Raw genomic sequence first — 23,113 nt, 5'->3', positions numbered from 1 at the left:
TTTCTCATTACGTTTGTTTTTCTAACAACTTTATAAGTAGCAAGATTGGGAGAAACCCAAGATCAAACCAACTTTGTTTCAATCATTTACTTCACTCACAACAAAGATTCCCAGCAATGAAAGCAAACACTCGAGCACCGTCAGTTCTTACTCTTTTTCTTCTACTTTGGACATCTCTGTATAATCTAGAACGAGCAGAAGCTCGTCAGATTCGACACGGTCATTCTTCGTTGGTGTTGAGAACGGTGAAAGGTTCAGCTTCTCGAGTTTTTGGAGATTTGCAGGCTGACAAGAGAAACCATCAGAAGCTGGTTGATTCAAGCTTCAGGAGAATACCTCCAAGCACTTCAAATCCTATAGGGAATAAGTAGAATTCTGGCCGTCTGCGACTTGAAGCTTTTTTACTGCCACTGATTTGGATATAGACTGTTGTCTGTATTAGGATCTCTGAAACATGAATTTTGTTTATTACAATCCGTCATTATATACATTGAACTGTACAAGTTTTAATGAGACTAAAATAAGTTTGTTTTTGCTTGCATTTTTCTCTCAAAATTCTTTTGCACTTTCATAACTGTGTTACGCATACCTTGATGGCCTCATTTTGATTGTTGGTTGCCCGGCGAATAATTAATGAACCATTGAACGGTTCTTTACCCGGCTAGGTTGTCTAAACTCAATTCTCAATATGAAAGCCGCCGTGCAGAATTCAAGCGGACATACGCTAATTATGATTCAAGATGATGCCTAGGCATGATTAACGATGCAGTGGAAAATGGTGGGAAAGAAGAACGAATACACATTTGTCATGTACGTGAAGGCAAGCATGTGGAGAATGCGATAATGGATAAACACAAGTGGAATGCGATGCTTAAAGGTGACGGCAAAACTATGAATAATTTCCATTATGTAATAATGTCATTATATTTGATGATAGGTTCATTAATCCTTGTATTATGTGTATATTATGGATTTAACCTAAAGAATAATTAAATGTTCAATTAAATTCTACTATTAATATAGTGTGTATATATTATTCATCTCATACATACCATTATACCGTGTGTATATGTTATTTTATAGTCAAATTTGATTAAAATCATAAATAAAATAAAAAAGGCAATGGTAGAACCTGAGAACATAATCATGCAATTAAAAAAGGGTTCTTTTTCTGATCAGCTGTAATTAAATTATCCAACCGAGTAGGTGAGTTTAGTGCCAAACCAGAAACTAATGTTTCATAAGTTTGAATCCCCAGAAGACAAATACAAGATCCTCCCCCAACTCCATGCCTAATAAACGAAGAAAGCAAGTCGTCGCACGGTAAGATTGTCGATGACAATGCATTCTCATAGGCGAGTGATAATAGCTTCCACCTCCGAAGGTGTGTATAGATGGTAAGTTGGTGCTACATTGGCAATATCAACATTGTTCGGTGTCACCTGCAGAAATATCATTGTTTGACGACAGATATTTGTCAGCGAAATGGAACATACATTTACATCACAATCTTTAAAACCTTACCTTTTCTTCCATTACTTGCTTTAAAATGGACAGTGCAATTGTTTCAGCTTCTTGAAGAGTTAGGTCCTGCAAGGAGAAGGGGAATCTTTTAGTAAATCAAATACCAAATTACTCGGGCACATACGAGCATGTCAAAACAATGGACATGACACTAATTTTAGTTATTTAGTCACCGGTGAGCAGATATCATAAGACTTAAGACTCCAAAATCAATATACCAAAGCTAAAAACAACCGAGAGTGAAAACAACATACAGAGGCAAAAAAAATACCTTGTTGAATTGCTCTTGCAAAGAGCTGTCTGCACCCTCGGAGCCTGAACCTATAGCTTTTGCATTGCATTGCCAAAATGTGCCAGACGGATCAGTATAATACCTGCAAAAAGTACGAAGAGGTAAATGAAATCAAGTTTGTCACATGTTCTCTAGGAACCATATTTGGGATTTTACTAACAAAACCTGGATACTTAATTTTATCGGCCAACTGAAATTATTCAGATTGACATTATTAGACAGGATACCTCCAACTTAAACACTTATAGGGATCAATAACTACCTTTATATTATAACTGCGCTAGAAGAACCATGTTACTCGATCAATAATTAGACACCCTAGTCATAAATCGACAAGCAACCGAGAATGATGGACTTATTAAGTTGATTTAGTGAATAAGTGTTTGATCTGTAATAATCCAATCTTGCATTAATATATGTTGCATCATGGTAGCCACATCACATACACGATGCGTTAGAGCTTTTTTCAGTTTCAACTTCTTAAAGCCTTATAGTCTAAAACAAGCATGAAATAATTACATCTGGACTGAATCATCACTAGCAAATGACTACATTTTGAAACCGGTCCTCCAAACCATGGGAACATTTTTAACTTTGGTGAGAGTAATTGTAGCAGAGCAGATCAGGAACTAAGTCTTAAGAAATCAATATAGAGATGATATAATCATCTAGTAACATCATAATTCACAGAAATGTAGGTCGTAAAGGTTAAAAATGCAACAGAAATCCATTCATCTTTCTCTTATGCCAAAAGCAATTTTCCTACATAAAAGCCAACATAAGTAAACTTCTTTGATACTTACAAGCTAGGCCCGTTCTCATCATGACCAGCAATGAGAAGAGACACCCCAAATGGTCGAGACTGCATGGGAAAACATTACTCTATGTAAATAAGCACTTCAAAAGTAATGCCAAAGGTAGAATTCTATATCAGATTGAAAAAAAAAATGCACAAGTATATAAGTCATACTGTGAGTGCTGTTCTACTTACTGTTTACTACGATGAGGAACAAGCATCATAAAAAGGAAATAAAATACCAACAACAATGTACAGAAATTATATGCAATAGTACCATGGATTCTTCATCTCCTTCACCAAATCGAAGGGCCAGATCACAGAGAGCTTGTGTTGTGGACTCCACAGCCATTGGTTCACCATACGAGAATCTGTGGTTCTGTGTGAGTTTTGAAGATATCAGTATAAAAGGTACACATAAATTCATATCAAATGGTAAGGTACTAACAACTATGTTACCTGAGTCTCAACCCGAGCATGTTCAACAAGTGTGCGTGCATCAGCAATCAACCCACTCATAGCACATCCTATATGGTCATCAATTTCCATAATCTTCTCGACACTGCTGGGTTCCTGAAAGAGAGTCCAGTACCTATGAGGCCTGAAAAAAGTTGCAATAATCCACATTTCACAAAATCTACTACATGTGACAATGCTGCGTGCCGGATTTCAGGTAGCATTATAAAATGACGAGTGTAGCTTCAAGTGTTAAAGCATTAAGTCAAAGACTCAGAGTAAACAATTGGCAGCATACATTTACTTGGAACCGACATACTGCCTAGCATTACGAAATTCAATGATAAATTTGGGATGGAGTGGAAGAAGTAATAGTAAACAACATCGCTTGCACCCAAATCTTCATTCATTCTCCAAGGAGCGCCAAATCTTGAAGTCACATCCTCTAATTTGCATTTTCGCACACAATACACAACAAAGCAAAGCCAATGAAAAAAAATACAAACAAGCAAAGACTAACTATACAAATAACCAAAGCAGAAATAATTAGCATATATATTATATAATAACATTAAATCAAGTAAGGTTACAGATCAACAACGGCGAAGTGATACGCTTCTCGACAGCCAGCACTACACCGTCTTTCGTCTTTATCCCAATTGCAGTTGAACCCAGCTGCAATTCAATCAATGAAAAAAAATCCCATTTGCACACAAACCCAAAAATTTTAAAAACAAAAAAGACCCAATAGCAAATTTTCCTTCGAGAGATGGAGGAGTTCGATGGTTCTCTAAGGAAACAAACAGAAAAAATAAAAAGAAACTTCTACCTTAATGGCCTCGATAGCATATTCCACTTGGAACAATCTTCCCTCCGGTGAAAATGTGTTCACCCCACGGTCATACTCAGTCCTTCACAGGCCAATCACCAAACATTAAAAAAAGGGGGAAAATTGAACTTCACGAGGGACAAATATGCTTTGATTTGGTACCTGGTGAGAAACATCTTGGATCGATTGAGTGTTAGATCTATCAAAACCTAACGAACAAAATAAAACCCACAAACTTTAGCTAATTTATGAAAAGAAAATTAACTAGAAAAACAAAAACAAAAACTAGACAGATGATTTACTGACGAAATAGTATCAAGCGAGAACAACCAAACGAGAGGAAAGAGAAAGCTGCTGCCTTTTTTTAAAGTCTGCTAGTCTTCTCGCAAAACAAACCAGCACATGAAACGGCTGCGTTCGGGATCGTGTAAGAATTCATAATGAATATCCACGATTTATTGAGAAGGCTTCAACCTTCACCTAATGGGCTTTAGAAAGTGACACATACCCAAGACTTTGGGCTTTTACTTCATTAGATAGCCAATTTTAAGGTAAAAAGGATTATTATTTTCATCAGACAAATTGGACTTAAGCAGGGATGTTCATATGTTGTGGTTGACAATAATTAAAAAAAAGATTCTAAACATTCCATTGCTCGAACTCACAATCAAAGTTAAACCTAAAACAAAATAACTTGTTTGATGAATTTATGGAAGATTATTGAAACCGAAAAGAGTTGGGAAATTTGCTTAATCGTTTATTCTTGAAGCCTAACAGTGCCTAATAGTTTTAAATTGTTAAAAGAAACAGATAAAGGTGAAGCTTGTAACAATGCAGGGAACAGTAACAAGTAAGCATTCCAGTTAGCAAATGAAAGTTGTAGATGGTTGCAACTGCAAGTACTGCTTTGGCTTTGTCTGGGTTGTCTCGGTCTTCTTGTCTTTGTTTCTTCATTTTGGTCGTGATAAACAGTAATTTATTTTTGGATCCGCAAAAGATGCGCTCCAATCTCCATCACATTTACCATATGGTATATCTTTTTACTGTGTGGGTGACAGTGGATCTATGGGGGCTGTAATTTAGCTGCAACAATGGCCACGGGCAGTCGCATATCGACGAGACAAAAGCTACTACTACTACTGCAAAACTTTTATCAAAGGCTTTGTCATTTTGCGTGTGCTGAGATGCTAATCTGTACACTTTTTGACCATTTACGTGCATGGCCAAGTCAGAAATTTTGAGGGGTTAAACTCAAAACTACATTTTTTTCAATAGAACTAAAGGACTACAAGTTTTCTTCTATTTTTTCATGTACTAAAATAAATTTTATCATTTCGGAGGACATGGCCCCTACAAGCTCTCCTGGTAGACAATCTGTCAAGCAAAGCACACCAAGCAATAATAGCATTACGGGAAATCTAGAGAGGAAACCTAATTAACCTAGCCCAATGAACTTTTGGTTGCTTCCTACGAATCTCCTGCCACGCATTCTTCACAAAGAACCTCCCCTGCAACCTCCAGCCCCCCGTAGTGGAATCTACAAGTGAACCAGCCAAGCTACGCAACTTCAGTAGCTTCCTCCAAAACCAACTACAAGTTTTAGGAGGCACAAACTCCACGAACGGATTACCCTTTAATACATGGACATCTGCCTACTGAACCAAAAAAGAATTCGCTTTAGTAATCAATTCCCGAACATGTTGGAGCATACTAGCAGAATTCCAGTTGTCTAATTCTCGAATCCCCAAACCCCTTCATTCTTAGGCTTACAAATCATTTCCCAGCTAACTCTCGCCCCGCACGCCTTCAAATCACCACCCTTCCAAAAGAACCTTGAGCAAAGTTGAGCCAAACGTTTAATAACAACTTTAGGAAGCACAAGAGCCTGAACCCCATACAGTACACTCTGGACTAGTTGCAACCTTCCAGCATAAAACAAAACCTTAGAAGCTTAACTACCAACCCTCCCCTCGACCTTCTTCATCAACTGCGCACAGTCCCTCTCGGTAAGCCTACGATTAACCAAAGGCGCCTTAAGGTAACGCACAGGAAGCTGCCCCAATTTAAACCCAGTGACATCTCACACAAACCTGACGAGAACACTTCAGTTTTAAGAGAATTCAATACCAGCCCCGAGTATTTATAAAACTCCTGCAGAACACAATGAATCCCCACCACCGAATTCACCGTACCCTTCCAGAAAATTAGCAAATCATCAGCAAAACTTAAATGTGTAAGACCAATCCGTTTGCACTTAGGATGATACTGAAACACACACTTAGAAGCTGTCAGATCAAGCATCTTAGAAAGCACATTCATAACTAGGACAAAAAGGTAGGGTGTTAAGTTTTACTCTCACTTACAGATAGAGAAATTTTCATAATCAAATTATTTGGGATATATAACTTTTTATTTTCACAAGAGAGAGAGAGAGAAAATGAAGATGCATAGATCAAACTTGATATCCCAAACATATGAATTTCTCTTGAAATCAAATTGTTTGGAACTTTCAATTTCTTTTAGTTTCTCAAAAATGAAACCAAATTTTGCAATTTTCCCTTTTTCTTTTATTTCCCTTCAAAATCGAAGGAAAAGGAATGAGATGAATGAGGTCATATGTCATGCATTTATTGAACAAAATTTCCTATATTAAGCTACTAGAAAATGCAAACAAAATGAAACTTTGAATACCTGTTTTGACAAAAAAAAAATATTTAAACACTCAAAATCAATAATAATTATAATTTTAGCCCTTATTTTATAATTAAACCTCATTAATATATATACGGATGAAGCCAGGAATCTAATATAGGGTCGAGATAAAATTCTAATATTTTAGAAACCTTGTTATAAACTATTAGTTGATTATATTGGCAACTCAGCCTGAGTCCGGTGAGTATAACCAAAATGTAGTGTAATATTCTGCAGCTTCTGGTCCACAGCAAGTGCAATTATCAGTGGGTCACACTCACAAACGTTGCTATGGGGTTAGACGAATTGGTCCACAAGCATTACCAGACAAGTTCCTTGTTCTACAACAGAACTAAACATAAAGAAGACAAAATCCTCAATCCATGTGTGTGTGTCACAAACAAAATAATATGAAGATAAAAACGCACAACAACAATGGTGTAAAAACTTTTGGAGATGATTCCATTTCTCTGAAACTCAAATGTCAAACAGTTCACACACTGTTACTGATGTGATTTTTCTACATGCAATTGGAGATGATCCATCGTTTTCAGTGTCTGTTACTGCAAGGCAAACAACCACATGAGATGTTGCCGGAAAAATTCAAGTTAATCCGGTGGTTAATCGTCGGCGTATTGTTCGGCTTTTGCATTTGCTCGGCATGTTGTTGTCGAGCCGAAGCTCTCCATTCCTCGGCTTTTCGATGAACAACCGCCATTCGTTTCATTAATTTCTCCTCTAACTTGGATCTCATCTTTTGTATTTTCACCTGCAAAAAGGAAAGTTAGTGTTAGTCCACTAATGGATCATTGGCATATAATTGAATAAGTGCAAGTGCAGCCTTTATTAAATATGGTCCATACACTATTTTATTCAACAATGGCTAAAAACCAAGCTTCCAGGCAGGAGACACCTCACATTTAAGTAAACATTTCAGTTTCCCATTAATTTTCTAACGCTGGAACATCACATGGAGATGGAATTACAAGTTACAACCATCTCAGTTTTGATATAAAAATCGGTTTTCGACGACTTTTCGGCCTTCTTCATGTATATTTTAAGGGGATAAGCATGCAGATAAGAGAATATTGAATTGAGGGAATGCTCTGCAACAGAAGTGGACTAGTCAAGAAAAGCAATAGATGAGAAGGTATCTTCGAGTTGCGGGTGGCTCGAGGATGAAAAGGATTTAATAAGTTCGGATAACGCTTCGAAGTACAATCCGATCCGATACGACAATAGGAACAGGGTGCAAAAGCCGATAAAAATTGAACAAGTACCTCTAGCTTTCTTGATCGAGCTTCTGCTTTTGCACTTTGAAGGTTCACCCAAGCTTGGATTTTTGCTTCCTCTCTTTGATACCTATGACCCGAGCAATGGTCATTTACTTATATGCTGCGTAACACAGACAATGCCAACAAATGTTTTACCTCATTACCTCAAGCATTTAGTCCTTTCCTCTTCCTCCCATGTAGGAGTCCGTGAATCCGAAACACTCCTTCGGCACACATTGCCGGTTTCGAAATGTCTAAGGCTCTTCGACACTTCTTCCTCTTCTTCCTCCCTCGAGCTCCAATTTGATGCGATAGAATCATATTGCGACACGAGTTGTAACTTAGCTAGATGACACTCTTGCAGCTGGGAAATGTCGATTGTGCTATTGGAACTATTCGAATTGGCAGGTTCTAAAGGACCTGACCGATTAGCCGGTGTATTATGTCGGGCGGGCGACGACGGTGTGTGACATCTAGAAGTGGTGGAACTTCCTAGCGGAGTCATCTCCGTCCCGGCGTCTTTATGTTTAACTTCATGGAACACTTCAGTGCCTGCATCTTTCATGGTGTCACTCACCGAGTTTCGGAACAGAAACCCTTCCCTTGAGGGCTCTGAGCATCGGAAATTCGGAAAAATCGGTTCTACCTCATCTGTGAACTTATCTACATAATCATACATAAAAACAGATGTGATTATGAAAACTAACTGCATTCAACAGCACACAATCAAAAGCATAAAATCACAAGATCGCACCTTTTAGAAAGACATCATTGGAGCCTGGAATTCCACCATTAAAGCTTCTGGTTTGATTATGGTGCTCCAATGGAACTGACCCTTTAAATACTTCAGCTTGTTGCTTAAAGTTATCACACTGTTTAGCTACCTTTGATGACTCGGGCTTCATTGTGTGAGCTGGAGATCCATGGCAAGAGCTGCTGATTAGCCATTTCTCTGCATCATCCCACTTTGAAGGAAAGCTTCTTCTGGCAAGATTGCCACCACCAACACCACCGCCGTTTCCGCCGCCTCCACCGCCGCTGAAGCTGAAAACAGGCCTACCTGGTGTAGGAGGAGCTTCAAAAACTCTCCTTTGAGTTGTCAGTGAGTTCACCCCAACTCGCCTCCTCTCCATTGAAGCAGGCATTGGGAATGACTTGACAAACTCAGATGTCTCCTTGAGATTAATCTTGCAAAGTGTGTCTGAAAATCGGTTATCATTGCTTTCTCCATAAATTGTCGTTCCATTAATCTCCATAGCCGGTTCCTGAAATCCCATGAAAACAAAAACACAAACACATTAACTGCAACAACAAAAAAACACAAAAGAATGCAACAAAGGTGGGATCTTTAAGCTCAAAAATACCCCATTAGAGAACAGAAGTGGAGCTTGAAAGTATTTGGGGCTCGCAAGATCCATGCTTTTGTTGAAGATTAACTTTGTTTTCCAAATAAGTAAATATAAACTGTGGCATGTGAAAGCGATTGCAGGTTTGAAGTTTGAACAGAGAATGGCAAACAAGGAAAAGAAAAGCTTTAGGCTAGTAGAGGAACTATGAACCAATGTAGAACTGTTTTATAAGTCCCACATGAGCTGGATAAGTGAAGAACCATTAAACAAAAGCTTTCCATCTGTCCCAAATGGCAGCATTTACCCTCTCAAAAAGAAACAACAGTGACACATTGTCCTAGTCTCACAAATTCACATAAAATTAAGCCAGGAGACGAAACAGTACTTCATCGAAAGGAGAATTTAATTCTACAAAATATTGCACAACAACATTATATGAAAAAGATTAAAAAACAATCTTTAATTGATTACATTTTTTTTATCATATTAGAAGCTTCTTCATTGGATTTCATCTTCAGTTAAGAGTGTGAGCATTTCACAATTCATAGGCTCATATGCTGTTAGCACGGCAGGTTAAAAAATATTCGAACATGAATACGAGTATTCGATTAGTTGAAAACATGTCAAATACATATAATCGCTTAAAAATATACATATCTACATTGATTTTTTGGGAAAGTTTCTTAAAAAGAATAAGTAATTGTTTGAAGTGTGGATGGATGGTTGGGAGTTGGAACAATTTCTTTTTAGTGCAAATAAATCCTTACAGTCGTTTGAATAATAAAGCATAGCTCTTTCAAAAATATGAAACATTTTCAATTTGACATATGCTGTGTAACTTAATACAGTACAGCAAGTATTACGGTGTTTAGTGCTTTTGTTCATTAATGTGTGTCAATCTCTATACATAGGCTTCTTTAGGGTTTTAATGCATTTTTAAAAAATATTAAGAAAACGCTGATGTGAGGAGTTATTTTAGAAATTTAAGGTTAATTTTATAATACCACTGACAATTATCTACAACTTTTCCCTCTTAAAAAAGTTCTATAGATCCCTAAATCCTTAATAAAAACAGACAATACAATTATGTAAGAGACTTTTGTTTTTCGGTTCCTATACAAAGGGGATATGAGGAAATAATCAAAATAGTAATTGAAGTTGTATTGAAGCACCGAAATTGTTGCTGATTAACAAGAATCAAATTCCAAGATGCAGCCTGCATATGGTGTGCCTAGGGATGGGCATGGGTCGGGTTGGGTCGGTTTTTTGTCCACCCGACACGACCCTAGAACAAGGAGTCCACCTGAGATCCAACCCGACCCGACCAAAACAAGATTCCACCCGACCCGACCCGAAATAATGATAAAAAATATTATTTTTATTCAATAAAAATAATGACTTAATTGAAAAAAAATAATATATAGAGGGGCATTATTGTAATTATTCCTAAATATATAAGATAAAATTATATATTTTTCGGGTCGGGTCCGGTCCGGTATTTTCATCCTAAACAACCTGACCCGACCCGAACATCACATTTAAAAAAAACCCGACCCGACCTAAATCCGATTTTTTTAAAAAAAAAACCCAACCCGATCAGATTGAAACCCATCGATTTCGAGTCCCATGCCCATCACTAGGTGTGCCTTTACGATTCAAATTGTAACATTAAATATTCAAGGGATAGAATAACTTTTAAAATTTGAACTTGTTAATTTTTTTCAGTTTAATCCACGAATAACTTTTTTTTGTCCACATTAATCCATTAACTCCCCCAAAAAATCTCTTTCTATTGTAATCAATCACTTTGGTTTTACATAATGCAATCAAAGGCTAGTTTTCAATGGATTACAAACTAACAGTATGGTGGGATATATATGCTAAATACAAGAGAGAGATTTTTTTGTACAAAAAATTCATGCAAAGGTCGCTAAATATTTGACCTTCGACAGAAATTCCCAGTTGAAGAGGCCTTGTTCCACATATCCTATCAAAAGAATTATGAATTCCTTCGCTTTTATGTGTGTAAATGAATAATTGCCCCTCCAGAAGAATTGAAAAATGGAAACCAATCCTATGAACAATGCCAGAATGGGAGTGTTGAACTTCGAGATTTCGATCGCGAAATCACTTTGCAGAGGTCCCTTGTTGTCCGTTCTCTTCGCCTGTATCTGACTGAGATTTGCCTGATGTGGTAGGAGAAGACCACTGATCCGGGATCATTAGAAAGTACGTTGCCATTGCTTTCCGGAACCTTTTCTTGTATTGTTTCGGCGAAATTACAGTCGGTGATGCATTCTTCAGTCCACCAAGGATGCCGGAAGCCTTCACCCTAGTTTCAAGATGCTTGTCCCAGGTATACTGTCTCATGTAATCGATGATTCCGACAACTAATTCGTGCTTCTCTTTGTCCACTCCAACCAGTAACGAGTAGTCCATCACGTCGCTTGCCTGCAAGGTTGAAAAGATAAAGAAATAAGAAAAACGGGATGGCGTTCAGATCAATCTGCAGGACCGAGCATGAAAGAAAAGATCTAAAACTTACACCAAGAAAAGCAGTGTCATTCCAGATTGCTCTTTCCAGCAAACGCTTTGCTTTATTACTCACGAAAATCGGGGAAGTCCGCATTGATTCAATCAAGTTCTGATCTAACAGAACCTTGTTGCTTCCACTGGATTGGGGAACATAACGAGATCCAGATCCTTTGAGATCATATTGCCGCGTGACATTTCTTCCGAACAGAATATTCTCCATAACCAGAACATCCATCTTTGCCTCTTTCCCGCCTTTAAGAAGCTTTGCAGAAACCTTCCAACAGAAATCAACAATAAGAAAAATAAATAAATGATCACAGAAATATGTGCAATAAAAGCAAAGGTTTCGTTGAAAAGTATCCGCGATCATCATCAAACAACCAGAATAAATTTAAACTTAAAAGCTAGATTATGTCAGGGTTATTCCAACTAACTGACAGAAATTAGATCAATGATTATCGTATGTAGCTTTAGAGCATCTGAAGCCATAGTAACAAGCACCTGATAAACGCCAAGAATCTTTGCCAGGCACGTTGGACTTCGAGAACTAATTGATTCGGACAAGTACTTGAAATATTCAGGTGCGATTTTTATAAACGATTCCAACTCTGTCTTTGTGATTTGTTTAACAATAAACCGGTCATCTGAGGTTTTCGCAAAGAAAACTTTGCTCTTGCCACCCTGAGCTTTCCACTTCTTACAACGACTCAAAGACCTTATAAAATCTAGCTCTGATGGGCAACACATTTTCCTCAAGGCTTCGAATCTCTTTGCGTATTAGCATGTAACCATAAATTTCACTTTATCAGACGATCCATCATCTCCGAAAGACACCTTTACATGCAAATACTTTGTCAGGGAGAGTGGATCCATATTCATGTTGTGAGATCCAGTAATGTTATCCGTCCAACCAAGATTTCTATGATGATCAAAGTTCGGTTCATCAACAGAATGTGACGATTGAATCATTGACTCATGTAACGATACTGAGGCTGTTAAATCCCCATTTTCTTTAGGCCTATCCCCATCATGACTTACTTGAAAATGATATTCAGGTGATGCTAGAGCGTATGAGATCATACTTGTCGGCTCATCATCGTAAACTGGAATACGGTGTAGTTAAAGCCCACTGGCAAAAGCAGTCTAGCGCCGTCTTGCACTTCTAACTCTCTAAATGACGAAACATAGATCAGATTATATTCAGTAAATGTATCGATCTTTGAAGCATGTCCTAAAAGGGTTTTGTTCAAGGAACGGTAGAAGCTTAAGAAAGGCATTTTCAACCAGCTTACAGTGTCATATTTTCAGAGCTTCTAGTAGACAATACAGGAGAAAGAGAATGAAAAACCTTGGGCTCAATCTTTTCTTCAGAGTGGACTTCGAAATCTATACCCTTAGCAACTGAATCCGCAAAAGTAATATCTAAAGCAGCAGAATCAGAAAGAAAACTCGTACTAGTCTTGGGTAGGCAACTGCTCGGTGAATTTCGCCGGTCCAAGCAGCTTCGAGGGTATCTGACAAATTTTCTATGACAGGAAACCGGTCTTCAGACATGGCCCGGCGAACATTTTCCATAGGTTTCTCACATTCCAGTTGTTCATACATGCTCTGGCTATCAGCAAGAATACCATAGTCTACAGATACAGGATTTGAAGTTTCACTCGTATATGGTTCTTGATGTATCAAGTCTGAGTGATTAGTGTTGCCATTTAATTCTCCTTTGTCAGAGCCCCTATCAAGCTTCGCATCCGGAAGAGCAAAGTCACAGCCTTCACTGCCTTTTCTAAGCTCCAGCATATCGGTGTCGTGGAGGTTGTAATTTTCTAAATTGGTTGCGAAAACCAGGCGATGGTGCCACATATAAGATTGGAAAAGTAATTGCCGCCGCAACCGGTTAATTTCAAGAATGTCAATAGCAGATTCCCCTTTTTTCACTTCCCTTTTCAAAGCCCTTTGCAACGATTCCTGAACCAAATCCAGGAACAATAAGAAACCAGACACTAAAAACATCAATGAAAATATTTAACATTTGCCAAAGTTCTATCCTTTATCAGAATTATATTGATAAACACAAAGGGTAATCACGATGGAACTCCACATATTCAAACTTTTCAAAACAATTTACCGAATATCTAAACATGACGAATTCACAAAATACAGAGAGCACCTTCTAACAGATAATATTATTGCCGGAAATCATCAGCAGTCATAGTCGTTCATTTTTATGCTCAGCATAATCAACAAAGCAAATACTAAAACTTATCTGCCTCTTTCTGTATCCATTTCTGATTCTCAAAGTCAAAACTAACTTTCGAGGGTGGAAGGTAGACAGAATGGACGTCAATTGTAGCATACCGAAAGCAAGCAACCATTCTCTCAAATCTACAGTGTCAACACACCTTTTCGTCATACTAGAATTCAAACTCTTAAAGATAGGATAGAATTTTGCTAGGATTCAAAAAATAGGATAGAGTTCTACTATTATTTAAAGAGAAAATCGCCTCAGTGACCAAAAATGCTTTATAATATACGATTTTAACCAACTTTTTTTTGATTTGCCAAAATGACCAACAAAATCGCAACGCGATATCAAAACCGCAACGCGATTTAGAAAAGCGCAACGTTGAAAAGAAGATCGCAACGCGATCTTCCAAGAATCGCAATGCGATTCATAAAATCGCAACGCGATCTTCCAAGAATCGCAACGCGATTCAGAAAATCGCAACGCGATTCAGAAAATCGCAACGCGATCTTCCAAGAATCGCAACGCGATTAAGAAAATCGCAACGCGATTCCAAGAATCGCAACGCGATTCAGAAAATCGCAACGCGATTCCAAGAATCGCAACGCGATTCCAAGAATCGCAACGCGATCTTCCAAGAATCGCAACGCGATTAAGAAAATCGCAACGCGATCTTCCAAGAATCGCAACGCGATTAAGAAAATCGCAACGCGATCTTCCAAGAAAATCGCAACGCGATTAAGAAAATCGCAACGCGATTCAGTAAATCGCAACGCGATCTTCCAAGAATCGCAACGCGATTCAGAAAATGAGTAAATTCTTTCAAAAGTTGTTGCATTTGTTTCTTTCTTAAGAATTTTCTCTAAAAAGATAGTATCCGCGCGGACGTGTCGAAGACACGTATTACCACGACCACGACCACGACCACGACCACGACCACGACCACGACCACGACCACGACCACGACCACGACCACGACCACGACCACGACCACGACCACGACCACGACCACGACCACGACCACGACGACCACGACCACGACCACGACCACGACCACGACCACGACCCGACCCGACGAGACGACGGCGGCGGCGGCGGCGCGCGAGAGTCCCCCTTGTTCTCTTTCACTCAACAAGGAAATGGGAAATCCAAGCCTTAAATACACTTCCCAATAGTGTTTCCAATACTATGTGGGATTGAGCATTACTCAACACTTCAAAGAAAATATAGCAATTTTTGTAGCATGTTTCCCGCTTAATCCATATTTAAAAATATTAAAACATTTTATCATATTAAAACTATATGTATAAGTTTGAATTGAAATGTAGATATCTACAACTCTTTTAATTCTCTTGATAAAATGTTTTAATATTTTTAGATATGGATTAAGTGGGAAAATACTACAAAAATTGCTATATTTTCTTTGAAGTGTTGAGTAATGCTCAATCCCACATAGTATTGGAAACACTATTGGGAAGTGTATTTAAGGCTTGGATTTCCCATTTCCTTGTTGAGTGAAAGAGAACAAGGGGGACTCTCGCGCGCCGCCGCCGCCGCCGTCTCGGGTCGGGTCGGGTCGGGTCGGGTCGTGGTCGTGGTCGTGGTCGTGGTCGTGGTCGTGGTCGTGGTAATACGTGTCTTCGACACGTCCGCGCGGATACTATCTTTTTAGAGAAAATTCTTAAGAAAGAAACAAATGCAACAACTTTTGAAAGAATTTACTCATTTTCTTAATCGCGTTGCGATTCTTGGAAGATCGCGTTGCGATTTTCTGAATCGCGTTGCGATTCTTGGAAGATCGCGTTGCGATTCTTGGAATCGCGTTGCGATTTTCTGAATCGCATTGCGATTCTTGGAATCGCGTTGCGATTTTCTTAATCGCGTTGCGATTCTTGGAAGATCGCGTTGCGATTTTCTGAATCGCGTTGCGATTCTTGGAAGATCGCGTTGCGATTTTATGAATCGCATTGCGATTCTTGGAAGATCGTGTTGCGATCTTCTTTTCAACGTTGCGCTTTTCTAAATCGCGTTGCGGTTTTGATATCGCGTTGCGATTTTGTTGGTCATTTTGGCAAATCAAAAAAAAGTTGGTTAAAATCGTATATTATAAGGCATTTTTGGTCACTGAGGCGATTTTCTCTTATTTAAATTCCTAAAAATAGGATCTACAAGCACTATAAATAGCCATTGTAACTCACCATTTGAAGACACGATTTACACACAAAACATAGAGGAAAGCACGGGAAGATACAAATGCAAAGCTATTGTAAAGGATTCGAAAAGGAAATAAAAGGTAGCATTTTCTTTTTTATTTCTTTTGCATGTGCACGTTATTGTTCTTGAGATTTGGTTCGAATAACCCAAAACATGGGTTGTGCCGATGACCAAAATGGGTGGGGTTTCAAAGTTTCGAACCTAGATCTACCCCGAGGCTTATTTTTTAAAAATCGGTTTGATTTTCGGTTAAAGGAGGGGAAGAGCTTTTTAAAAATCTATATTAGTCCCTTTATTTATTATATGGATATTTTATTCATTTATTTTTATTATTCATGTTATTATTATATATATATATATATATATATATATATATATATATATATATTATATTATTATTTTATATTATTTTTTTTACTTATAGTATATATATATATATATTGTAATTATCTTTATTTAGTCATATATATCTTTTATACTTTTAATAGTTTATCTATATACCTATTATTAAATATATATTCTTAATTATTTTTATTTGATTATTTCTTTATTTATGTAATATATCTTATAACTTTTATATTTATATTATTTTTATTATTTTCGTTTTTTATTTATTATTATTATACATTATTTTTAAAAAAAAAACCTTGTGTCCTTATCATTATTATTATTAAACATTATATTATATATTACTAACCTAGAGGACCCATTTTTTTGTCTTATTTCTTACTAAAGCCCCCACTTTCGGTGAATTGGGAGGGTATCTTTTTATTTTTAAGTATTTGGTGTATATATATAGCTTATATTATTTTATATATATATTATATATATATATATATATATATATATATATATATATATATATATATATATATATATATATATATATATATATTTTCCTTTTTTCAAATATTACTATATATAATTATTACTTTACTATTTTTTTATCTTACTTATTTATTTTATTTATTTTATTTTTCCCTTGTATCTTATTTGTTTTCTTTACCTTGTTTATCTAACACATTTCTCGATTTTTTTAAAGGATATTTTCAAATCAATCAAGGGTAAGTAATTAGGATCGAAACTTTACCTTTTAATTTAACTTGTTATTTTTCTTAATTAAGACAACTGGAAATTACGTAGTACCGAAAGGGCGGTTCAAGGGTGCTAATCCTTCCTTGACCGTAACCGACTCCCGAGCCCGACATATTTCTGGTAAGACGCAGATCAGGTAAGAAATAGGGTATCCGATCAACCCATTTATTTTTTAAATAAATGATCGGTGGCGACTCCAATCCATATTCTTTAAGTCGAAGCCCAATTCCGGGGCCCAACCGAAAGACGGTTGCGACAACTTGGCGACTCCGCTGGGGACACAGGTAAGTGAGTTAGGCTAAGATAATTTCCAGTTGTCTTTTCAACGAAAAGGGTAAGTTTAAATTTTAAGGTAACATTTCGATCCTTATTGCTTACTTTTGATTATATTTTTTCGCGTAAATAGTTGTACTAACCGTTTTCTCAATGATTTCAGCCCTTAAAGTCTTTTTTCATCTAAGGCTCTAAACCCGAGCTCCAAACCCGTTTTAAGTGGGGGGTGAAAGCGACGCATTCGTGTGAATTTATTCACCGCATATGCCTAGCAAGTAGCCTTCGGGATTCATATACCTTATGTCTTCGTGTGAATTTATTCTCCGCATAGACATAAGGGAATGTGTCCTCTCGAGTTTAACTTAGTCCACATGAGTCTGTGATGGGTTTAGGACTAAGGGTCTGGCAAGCCCAAGGGGGCACCAGCAAGGAGAACTCGGGTACCATTTTTAGCACCTAAACCGGGAGACTTTGAAGAATTAGAGCCTACCCCAAAACCTCATTTCAAACCTTAGAATGCCAGAATTATTTCATGCTTTACTTTCTGTTCAAAGCATGCGAACTAGATAAATATGCGGTTAGGACTTGTTCAAAATCAACTTGCGGGATAGAGATCATGTTCGGGTAGGAATAATAAGCATGTGAGGTAGATATCATATGGGGTAGGACTTTCATTTTTATGATCGTTTTTGATTATTTTTCACCTCACTAACTCTTTTCATCTTTATTTTATTTTATTTTTTTTATCATTTGCATCATTCGAAAGAGGTGTTGATCCACCAAAAACGTGTTTGTCAAACATGAATAATCTGCATTAATGGACAGAGGGGTTGTAATACAAGAGATGAAAATACAGAGAACAACCTACAGGGCGACTATATGTCACATTCAATCCAGAAGACGTGGTACCCACAATCGAAGAATATGTCACTTTGCTACATTGTAAAGGACTTCGAATGGACCGGAATTTACACTGAGCACACTAAAGTCAAATTTTTGTGAGGAAAAGGTTGCAGGGGCAAGACGAAGAAAAAGTTACTGACCCGGAGATTCCTTTCAAAAACTACGAGAACAAGATGAATTCTAGAAACAAGTCGATAAGCTTCGGATGGAGGGCTTCAATGGCACTTTCGTTAGAAACAAGCTCGGCAGAGAGTGAAAGTCGGAGATGCAGTCCTTCGAGACCTTTTTTTGGGGTAAACAGCTTGTCACTTGCACATTTTAGCCAAAGGAGCCTGAACGGTTCGACAGGGTATTTAACCGGTGACAGACGAAGGCAGAAGACTAGTCAACATGTCAGAAGCTGTCAGGATATTTTTGTCTCTTAAAAGATAAAACACTTTTGTCCCAATAAAGATTATTTATAATAACAGACACGTTTTTGGATCAATGCCTCAAACATTTCATGCATTCTTGCATTTTGCATTTTTGCATTTTTGCATCTTCATCTACATTTTTGAGCATTTTCATAAACATGAAATTTCTTCATGGATGATTCGATGAAGTGGATTTAACCACATGGAAGCAAGATTGTAACATTAAAGAGAAAACTGAAAACAATACAGTGGGAACCTGATCAGCTGATTGTAGGACAAAGCCTGCCAGGATGATCTGAGAAAAGAGTCCACATATCCTAAAGGATACGATGTTGAAGCTATTTGCAGTTGCCACGTAAGAAGCCCCAAACATTCCTCTGAAACCTGTAAGGCGCTTGCCGAAGAAGGGGGCATGGCATATACCATTTGCACTTAGAGGATTGTTTTGTTTGAACACGTCTTTGATCTTTCGCTTAATCTGTTAAACGATTGAATTTATGCTACTTTCTAAGGTGGAGCAATTGAACAAATTTTAATCTTTAGTTCTTCGAATATTAAATGAATTAAGGATTCTTTTAATTCTTCAAGAATTATAGATTTTTGACATATGACAAGATTAGACCTTTCTTATCCTGTCTCAAACCCCCAAAATGAAATACCTTGATCAAAAAGACCAAATTTTGACATTACCTCCCTTTAAAATTCTTGAACATTGCCTTTACCTTTATGATACACCCATACCTTTCTTTGAGTCAATAAGATCACACAACTCTCTTTTTAGACCCAAAATTAACCTTTTTTTACCATTAAAACCCAAGGCATTGAGTTGTTCATTTGAACATGAGCATTCTTCCAAGATACAATTTGGGGCATCTCGCCGGGAGCCTGAACATTGAGACATGATGGGAGCAAGGAGCAGAAAAAACAATTCATTTGAAATAATTCTATCATGCATTAATTGCACTGTTTTCATGTGAATATAATTAATCCTAAAAATCTATCCCCCTGGGGATACCTCTTCTGTGAAGACTTACATGTATGAAATGATGAACGGCTTTCTTTCTTTATCCCTTCACAACAGGAGAAAATATATATCCCTTGCGTCCTCTTTTGAGCCTATAGTATTTTTTTATTCTGATTCAACCCTAACCAAGGATCACCCTCCACACTGGAGGGCAAGGTGGAGAAAATCTGCTCACATGAGTGAAGACATTGATTCAGATGAGATACCGAAAGGTGAATCAAATACCAAGTGCGATGATTCAATCAGAACAAAAAGGGCAAAAAGAAAAAAGAAAAGAAGCAAAAAAGGAAAAAACAAGAACAAAAAAGAAAGAACAAAAATAAAAAAGGGAACAAAAAACACATGCAAAAATTCCCTAAAGACAAATGGTGCATCAAGCTTCAATGAGATTGATCAAGCACAATCATTCCCGAATCACTGAATCCCTTCACTCAAAGATCATAGAGCATCAAGAGAAATAGACATTTTGAGCAAGACAAGATCGATGGCATCAGAATGAATTGATCCCTGGTTCAATACCCTGAAACACTTATTTGGGCCTATTTATCCTTTTCTTTCATAACCACGAACCCTGGCCTACATTACGTGCCTTAAAAGTCCCTTCTAATCATACATGGATTTCTAAACAGAAGAGACTATCTTCAGATTTCATCCCGCCCATCAGGATTAATCTTTGTTTGCAAAAAAAAATAATGTAATTAATGTATGGTAGAGAAAAATAACAAAGGGGGGTTCAAGACGTAAATCTTGAATAACGTCTTGAAACCAAAGGAGGATTCGAGTTGAAAACCTTAAAAGGTGGCTCGAATATAAAAATTGTGCAACTGAAGCGATCACACAAATTCCTTGATAAGGCATCGCACAATTCGAGTGTGACAACGAAGGTTGGGAGTCAGAGAACACTTCCAGTAGAGAAGCATGCAAGCTACCCCATCAATCCTTTGAGCATCAAATGCCAAACCTTTGACCAAACACAATGACCTAAGACTTTTTATCCTTTCCTTACTTGACCATCTCTCAAAGATAGCTTTGATCTTGACACTTGTCAAATAGCTATAATTTATTGAAGGATTAACATTGTAATTAATTATTTGATATCCAATGAACTCTAGTTTTATAATTTGTCTCAATTGTAAAACCGTGAAAGGGGCAATATTTTTAAAACTTGGGATTAAACATTTTTTGAAACTCTTTTAATTGATATTAAAAGAGAAAGAAAAACATTTTTTTCAAACAAGACAGTCTCTCTAGAGTGGATCTTGGTAAATGACATGTGACTCTTAGACACAAACCTCATGCTCAGAATCAATGCTGAGGCAAGAAATGAGGAACATTTGGGGCATCTTTGAAGATTCAACATGAAATATTGTAGCATTTTTTTGGGCATATTTGGGGATTCAACATCCTAATGCGAATTATCAGGCCTTTTTCAAGAGATAAAATATAACCATTTCATGTTATATGCATCTTATGCATACATTTTAGAGCATCATTTTTTCCCACATACATAATTTTTGCAGATTTTAGAGTCAAGTTTCGACTTCAAGACGAAGGATACTCGAATCAAAAGCACCTTTAAAGATTTATGTTGGTTGCTTAACTCAGCAGCAAGAAGCTACACTTCAACCAATTTGACATATTGAAAGATCGACAGATCTTAGAATCAACTTCAGACGAGTTCGAGAGATAATTCAGAACCGATCCAGTTCGCATTTTCAAGTTGGATTTCAACTTCACGACGAAGGATATCAAATTCCTGGCTCAACTTCACGACGAAGGGGCCACCCACGATTTCAACTTCACGACGAAGGGAATCGTGCTCACCATTGTCTCTCTTGAGACAGTTTCCCTTGAAACAAACTTTGTCTCTCTTGAGACAGTTTCCCTTGAAACAAAATTTTTTTCTCCCTTGAGACAGTTTCTCTTGAAACATAAACATTGAAAACATTTCCCTTGAAATGAGTTTTGTCTCTCTTGAGATAGTTTCCCTTGAAACAAAATTTTTTCTCCCTTGAGACAGTTTCTCTTGAAACATAAACATTGGAAACATTTCCCTTGAAATGAATTTTGTCTCTCTTGAGATAGTTTCCCTTGAAACAAAATTTTATCTCCCTTGAGACAGTTTCTCCTGAAACATAAACATTGAAAACATTTCCCTAGAAATGAATTTCGTCTCTCTTGAGATAATTTCCCTTGAAACAAATTTTGTCTCCCTTGAGACAACTTCTCTTGAAACACAAAACCTTTGAGATTATTTCCCTCGAAACAAATTTTGTCTCCCATGAGACAGTTTCTCTTGAAACACAAAATCTTTGAATTTATCTCCCTTAAAACAAAATTTCGTTTCTCATGAAACAACAGATATCTTTGAAATCGTTTCCCTTGAAACGAATTATGTCGCTTTTGAGGCAATTTCTCTTGAAGCGTCATCTTTGAATATGTTTTCCTTGGAACTAATTTCATCTCCCCGTGAGACAATTTCTTTTGGAACTAAGTTTTATCTCTCTTGAGACAGTTTTTCTTAAAACAAAATTTTGTCTCCCTTAAGACCGTTTCCCTTGAAACAACAGATATCTTTGAGATCGTTTCCCTTGAAACGAATTCTATCTCTTTCAAGACAACTTCTTTTGAAGCATCATCTGAACTGTTACACTCAGCTCAGGCACATACTTGAGATGGTCGAGAAGCATTTCTCAAATCAAAAATAGAATGTGCACATCAGATTTGAACATTTGAAGAATTCAAGATCAGGGATCAAAATTTGAAGATTCAAGAATCAAGATTCCAGACAGGCAACTGGAGATCGAGATTTCTCTCCAGAGCCCCAAGATAACATATGTTGCATATGCATTTTAGGCACACCTAAGAGCATTGCATCCATAACATCACATATATGCATAACTTTTTCAGGTTTTAGCTAGAGTCAATTTCAACTTCACGGCGAAGGATATTGCACTCAAAGCGACACAATTTGCTCGAGAGTGGATTTCAACTTCACGACGAAGGATATCTAGCTCGAAGCTAAACTTCACAATAAAGGGGTCTCCACGGTTTCAACTTCACGGCGAAGGGAATTGTGTCCACCCGCAACATACAATACTTGGATTTCAACTTCACGACGAAGGATATTCAAGTCAAGGCTCAACTTCACAATGAAGGGGCCATCCGCGATTTCAACTCCACGACGGAGGATATCGTGGCAC

General features: G+C 37.3%; 4 protein-coding genes and 1 pseudogene across 5 annotated transcripts; all 5 read right to left on the bottom strand.

Annotated features, from left to right (window-relative positions):
• Positions 1 to 1,126: 1,126 nt before the first annotated feature.
• Positions 1,127 to 4,291, bottom strand: LOC120169656 (proteasome subunit alpha type-5-like). 2 transcript variants are annotated; one of them, XM_039177762.1, is made up of 10 exons: positions 4,204 to 4,291; positions 4,060 to 4,106; positions 3,898 to 3,979; positions 3,663 to 3,743; positions 3,072 to 3,185; positions 2,890 to 2,991; positions 2,620 to 2,678; positions 1,796 to 1,898; positions 1,525 to 1,590; positions 1,127 to 1,442 (listed from the first exon to the last, which is right to left on the bottom strand). In XM_039177762.1, the coding sequence occupies exons 2-10, from the start codon at positions 4,071 to 4,073 to the stop codon at positions 1,350 to 1,352; spliced, it is 714 nt and encodes a 237-aa protein (XP_039033693.1). In that variant the 5' UTR covers positions 4,074 to 4,106; positions 4,204 to 4,291; the 3' UTR covers positions 1,127 to 1,349. The 2 variants fall into 2 exon arrangements, with proteins under 2 accessions (XP_039033693.1, XP_039033692.1); XM_039177761.1 differs by having other exon boundaries at positions 4,200 to 4,258.
• A 956-nt stretch (positions 4,292 to 5,247) lies between these two features.
• On the bottom strand, positions 5,248 to 6,216 carry LOC120169900. The gene is made up of 4 exons (XM_039177966.1): positions 5,945 to 6,216; positions 5,648 to 5,819; positions 5,352 to 5,549; positions 5,248 to 5,271 (listed from the first exon to the last, which is right to left on the bottom strand). The coding sequence occupies exons 1-4, from the start codon at positions 6,214 to 6,216 to the stop codon at positions 5,248 to 5,250; spliced, it is 666 nt and encodes a 221-aa protein (XP_039033897.1).
• A 907-nt stretch (positions 6,217 to 7,123) lies between these two features.
• Positions 7,124 to 9,310, bottom strand: LOC120169527. The gene is made up of 5 exons (XM_039177649.1): positions 9,227 to 9,310; positions 8,617 to 9,127; positions 8,027 to 8,525; positions 7,869 to 7,950; positions 7,124 to 7,357 (listed from the first exon to the last, which is right to left on the bottom strand). The coding sequence occupies exons 1-5, from the start codon at positions 9,278 to 9,280 to the stop codon at positions 7,139 to 7,141; spliced, it is 1,365 nt and encodes a 454-aa protein (XP_039033580.1). The 5' UTR covers positions 9,281 to 9,310; the 3' UTR covers positions 7,124 to 7,138.
• Positions 9,311 to 10,987: 1,677 nt separating this feature from the next.
• On the bottom strand, positions 10,988 to 11,665 carry LOC120169643 (1-phosphatidylinositol-3-phosphate 5-kinase FAB1B-like). The gene has a single exon (XM_039177747.1). It carries the CDS (start codon positions 11,648 to 11,650, stop codon positions 11,339 to 11,341), a length of 312 nt encoding a protein of 103 aa, XP_039033678.1. The 5' UTR covers positions 11,651 to 11,665; the 3' UTR covers positions 10,988 to 11,338.
• Positions 11,666 to 11,712: 47 nt separating this feature from the next.
• On the bottom strand, positions 11,713 to 14,156 carry LOC120169899 (annotated as a pseudogene).
• Positions 14,157 to 23,113: the final 8,957 nt, after the last annotated feature.

This window comes from Hibiscus syriacus, unplaced genomic scaffold (assembly GCF_006381635.1).
Source record: "Hibiscus syriacus cultivar Baekdansim isolate YM2019G1 unplaced genomic scaffold, ASM638163v2 tig00111769_pilon, whole genome shotgun sequence".
In the NCBI taxonomy this organism is placed as follows: Eukaryota; Viridiplantae; Streptophyta; class Magnoliopsida; order Malvales; family Malvaceae; genus Hibiscus; species Hibiscus syriacus.
This window is presented reverse-complemented; position numbering and strand designations above follow the sequence as displayed.